At 41.5% G+C, this 5,361-nt stretch overlaps 2 protein-coding genes across 2 annotated transcripts; one reads left to right on the forward strand and one right to left on the reverse strand.

Annotated features, from left to right (window-relative positions):
- Nucleotides 1-2,011: 2,011 nt before the first annotated feature.
- On the reverse strand, nucleotides 2,012-3,170 carry LOC103084708 (acyl carrier protein, mitochondrial-like). The gene is given in 2 exon segments (XM_082931183.1): nucleotides 2,012-2,269; nucleotides 3,162-3,170. Coding segments are annotated over 2 exon segments (267 nt in total).
- On the forward strand, nucleotides 3,169-4,105 carry LOC103084986 (olfactory receptor 7D4-like). Its single transcript, XM_082931184.1, is given in 3 exon segments — nucleotides 3,169-3,477; nucleotides 3,480-3,663; nucleotides 3,666-4,105. Coding segments are annotated over 3 exon segments (933 nt in total).
- The last annotated feature ends 1,256 nt before the right edge of the window (nucleotides 4,106-5,361 follow it).

The raw sequence follows: 5,361 nt of genomic DNA on the forward strand, positions 1-5,361 counted from the left end.
CTGCTCGCCGCAACTAGAGAAAGCCCTCTCACAGAAACGAAGACCCAACACAGCCAAAAATAAATAAATAAATAAAATTTAAAAAAAAAAAAAGAAATTGTCCTTAGCTTCCTTATTTAGCAAGGGGCTCTGTCCTGGCTGCTAACCACAGTAACGGCTGTTGTTACATTTTCTCAAAAGCATTTTCTACTGTAATTATGGTTATGATTCCTCTTCATTGGCCTATTTTTGAGATGAATTATGTTAGCAAACATCCTATATCTAACCAGATATCCATTCCTAGCAGTAGGAATTACTTGTTCATGATATATTATTCTTTTAAACTATATATGAATGCAATTTAATTTTACTATTCTACTTTGTGTCTATATTCAGGCATATGATGGGCTTAGAGGGTTCTGTTTTTGTGTTACAGTTGATACTTTTGGTTTCATGCTTTATTACATATCTAACATTTGCACGTTTTGAGCACCTACTATGTTCCAGGCACCATGTAAGTCCCTGGAAAGACAATGATGAGCAAAAATGGTCATGATCTCTGACCCACAAATAAATATAAAATTACCGACATGAGAGGCACATCAAGAACAGTACAGGATGTTCGACCTGTGGGCCTCACACTCTGACCTCCTACCCTCATTCTGTTCTCCATCTCACTGGCCTCTCACATCCCTTGCATTACCAAGCCACCAACCCCAGGGCTACCATGAATTCTGTTCTCTCAGCCCAAAATGCCCTTTCCTTATTTTCTCTGATTAACAATTACCCACCCTTCCTCTCATAGCTCAATATTCTTATTTCAGAGAGGATTTTTCTATCCACCGTCCCAGACTAAATTGGTCCCCAGTTACTTTTTTCTCTTAATTAAATGCATTATCAGTAGCTGCTCACCTGAGCCTGCCCGCTTCCCCTCCTGAGAGTGTACTATCACTCAATAAATCCTGCTTTGCTTATGTAAAAAAAATATTAATTGCATTCTGTAGGCATAATAACGCTGAGGTTTTTTCTATCATGGAGAATGTAAACATTTATAATTATCTTAAATTTGCCTTTCATTTTTTAAAGAATGATTTGTTAGATTTCTTTATAGAAGTTTTGAGTATTTTAAATCAAATCTACTCGTCTTTTTTTTTTCTTTTACACTTCACTGTGCTGATTTTTACTACAACACCCTCTGACACTTCACTGCATTTTATTTTATGGTTTGGGGATTTTCTTTACCCTTCTTATGTGTGTAGTCCACACGGATTTCCATCTTCTTGGCAGAATCCACCTGGCAGGCGGTATCTGAAAGAGGAGGTCATAGGGCTCATCATTAACTAGAAGTGCTGCAGTTGCAGTCCAAAGAGATAACAGACTGGCTGCCCCTGTTTAAGGGGAATAATGATTAATGGTAGTCACTAAAGACAGACTTATTGTTTTTTTAGGAAGCTCACATTTATCATGTGTCTGCTGTATGTCACAAGAACCACACTAGAAAAATTACATGCATCATCTCATTTAATTCACTCATCAGTCTTACGATGCTGGGAATAGTTATTACTCCCATTGTAGAGGTGAGGTATCTGCAGCTAAGAGAGCTTAGGTCACACAGACCTTAAGGTGGTGGACCAAAGTCCTCTTCTAGGAATTCTGAGTCAAGATCCCATTATCTGAATGGCATCTTTTTATCATACTTTGGGGGAGTTATGTATCAAAACTAACTGTCATAAAATTAATAGATTAGTAATAATAATAGCTATCATTTACTGGGATCCTACTGTGCACAAAGGCATTTTCAATTCTCACAAAGAAGGTTATAGCAGTAACTACACTTTGTTGCTGTTGGTTTTTTTTTTTTGGTTTTATAGATTTATTTTCCAAGGGCAAAAACACTTAAGACAATTTAAATGCAAGTCTAAACGGAATTACTCTGTCAAAGTCAGCAATCATGCAGAGATGCGTTCTCACTTCCAGACACTTCCCAGCATCTTCTGAGCCTTCTCTCAGTGAAGAAAAGGGGTCTGATTTTTTATTCATATACATCCTTCTTACCTGCAATGTAATCTACAATTTCTTGTGGGCACATTAACTTCTCCGCATCTATATCAGGAACTTCAAAGCCAAATTCGTCTTCCATGGCCATGATAATCTCCACTTAGTCCAAACTGTCTAAGCCCACGTCTTTCATAAAATGGGTATTTACTGAGAGCTGTTCTGGGTCAGTCTTGTCATAGAGTTTCAAGATGTAACACGAGCCGCCATGGCTACGCCGACCCAGGATGCACTGCTACATTCTTAAAAATTAAAATTAAATAATAATAAGGCACTTGAGAGATAACTATCAAAACAACAAGGCACATCAGATCACAGAATTAAGTTTGTCTGAGTGGGGAATACCCGTCTAAATAACTATTATTGAACTATTTGAAAGGAAATATGGAGATGAAAAAGAAAAGATATTAAATGTTTTCATTCATTTTGCAAGCGTCATATCATAAAAGAAATCAGTTTATGTCCATAGCTTCATATAGAATTAGAACCAGTGAGTTAAACAACAAGGTCCTACTGCATACCACGGGAACTATATTCAATATCCTGAGATAAATAATGGAAAAGAATATAAAAAAGAATGTATATATGTGTATAACTGATTCACTTTACTGAACAGCAGAAATTAACACAGCATTGTATATCAACTATTCAATAACAAGAAAAAATTAGAGGACTTCCCTGGTGGCGCAGTGGTTGAGAGTCCGCCTGCCGATGCAGGGGACACGGGTTCGTGCCCCGGTCCAGGAAAATCCCACATGCCGCGGAGCAGCTGGGCCCGTGAGCCATGGCCGCTGAGCCTGCGCGTCCGGAGCCTGTGCTCCGCAATGGGAGAGGCCACATAAGTGAGAGGCCCGCGTACCGCAAAAAAAAACAAAAAAACAAAAAAACCCCATTAGAACCAGTGAGTAGGAGATAAAAAAATTTTTTCTGCTAAATTTTAAAACAGCTAAATAAATACATTTAAAATGGAAATGGTCTACCATTTGGCTGAGTGAATCACTGTCACTGGAAGGACTGAGAGGGTGAAGGATATCGACCTAAAGGTGGAATCATAAGTGATGACTAGCTGAGGTGCCATTTGGCTGTTCATTGAATGTTGCTTTTGCCTCCTTCCCCAGCAGACACACCAGCGACATGGGAGCAGGAAACCATATAGGAGTATCACAGTTCCTCCTCCTGGGCCTCTCAGACGATCCTGACCTGCAGCCCCTCCTCTTTGGAGTGTTCCTGTCCACGTACCTGGTCGCTGTGCTGGGGAACCTGCTCATCATCCTGGCCGTCAGCTCAGACCCCCACCTCCACACCCCCATGCTCTTCCTCGCCAACCTGTCCTTGGTTGACGTCTGTTTTGTCTCCAACACTGTCCCAAGGATGCTGGTGAACATCCAGACATGGAGCAAAGGCATCTCCTACATAGGGTGCCTCACTCAGGTTTATTTTTTTAAATGATTTTTGCTGGAATGGATGGTTTTCTCCAGACTGTGATGGCCTATGACCGGTTTGTGGCCATCTGCCATCCCCTGCACTACATGGTCATCATGAACCCCCGCTTCTGTGGCCTCCTGGTTCTGATGTGTTGGCTCATCATTTTCTGTGTTCCCCTGATTCATATTCTACTGTTGAGGCGGCTGACTTCTGTACTGGCACTGAAATTCCACATTTCTTCTGTGAACTGGCTCAGATTCTCAAGGTGGCCTGCTCTGACACCCTCATCAATAACATCGTCTTGTTTGTGGCCACTGCCCTGCTGGGTGTGTTTCCCCTCATTGGAATCCTCTTCTCTTACTCTCGAATTGTCTCCTCTTTAATGAGAATCTCCTCTGCAGCGGGCAAATATAAAGCATTTTCCACCTGTGGGTCTCACCTCTCTGTGGTCTCCTTGTTCTATGGGACAGGCGTGGGGATCTATCTCACTTCTGCTGTGACCCATTCTCCCCAGAGAAGCTCCATCGCCTCAGTGATGTACACCGTGCTCACCCCCATGCTGAACCCCTTCATGTACAGCCTGAGGAACAAGGATGTGAAGGGGGCCCTGGGAAGGCTCCTCGGTTTAGGTACCACTTGTCTGTGAAGGGCCACTGGCCTCAGAACTAAGTGGACACTGTGGGCTGCAAAAACAAATTTTGTGAATTTGTATCTCCTGATTTTCTTTTCCCTTAAAAGACATGCTTCATTTCTTCCATTCTCAAAGCACCTATGACTTTGCTTTTATTTGTGTTTGTATTAGTTTCTGCTCAACACCCTCCTCAGTAATTCCTTTTGACTTTTCCTTCCTATTTGCAGCCCATACATTTCCATCTTGGGCTGGGTTTCCTACAGCCATTCTGGTGATTTCCAACATTCGGTTTGAAGCACTTATACCACATATGGCAGGGTTTCCCCCCAAATTATCCTCTCAAATGTTCACGTTCTTCACATTAATTTGTTTGTGTGTTTGCTTTTCTCTGGAAGAAATGGAATGAAAATCACACAACAGTCATAACCAAAGTGCTTCACATACCAAGGCTGTTCTTGTTCTGTGTACGTTTTATGTTATCTTGACAAAATTGTCAAAAGGTGTTTTGTCTCATTTTTCAAACAGATTGGGAATGGGATGCAGTCTACCCTGAAAACCTAACACTATGCCCACATTCCTAACTTTGCTATCCAACATTTTCCTGAAAACTGTGAGATTTTCAGCTTCAAGAGTGGGAATCTAGTTTTGAAAGTTAAGTTTTTTCACATGATTCATAGAAGTATATAGCGTAGAATAATTATGAGATATTGCTTCATTCTTTGCCTTCTTTCTTCCTCCCTCCCTCCCCCTCCCTCCCTTCCTTTCCTCTTTCTTTTGTTTTGCTGGACCTTTATTTGCTATCATTGCAGTTTTAAGATACACCCCAATATCCTAAAACATCTAATAATGAATGCAATAGAAGAAAACTTGTTTTCTCTTGTGGCTTATTTGCGGGGAGGGCACTCTTTGGAGGTGCCAGCAGGAGTGGTAATCACACACCTGTGGAGTGTTTTCAGCACTTAGTCTACTTTTTGAGAAGAATAGTGATAGAATTGAGTCTGCAGCAAATGGTGGAGTGGTAGAAGCTGTCAGCATTTCTCCTACATTCCCTGAGATCCCTTCACCATCCCCACTGCACAGCAGCCTGACTGCCACTGTCAGCACCAGGTAGAACCTACTTTTCCCAATGTGTGATGGCAGACTTGACGGAGAATTATGCCCCACGAGGAACAGTTCTTGATGGACAGGTGTGGGGTATACCGTCTTCTTCACCCCTTAGCTGGGATCATTCTGAAGTTTGGATTTTGTGCCATTTTCCAGAATTTCCCTAC

This window comes from Lipotes vexillifer, unplaced genomic scaffold (genome assembly GCF_000442215.2).
Source record: "Lipotes vexillifer unplaced genomic scaffold, Lipotes_vexillifer_v1.1 scaffold1011, whole genome shotgun sequence".
Lineage (NCBI taxonomy): Eukaryota > Metazoa > Chordata > Mammalia > Artiodactyla > Lipotidae > Lipotes > Lipotes vexillifer.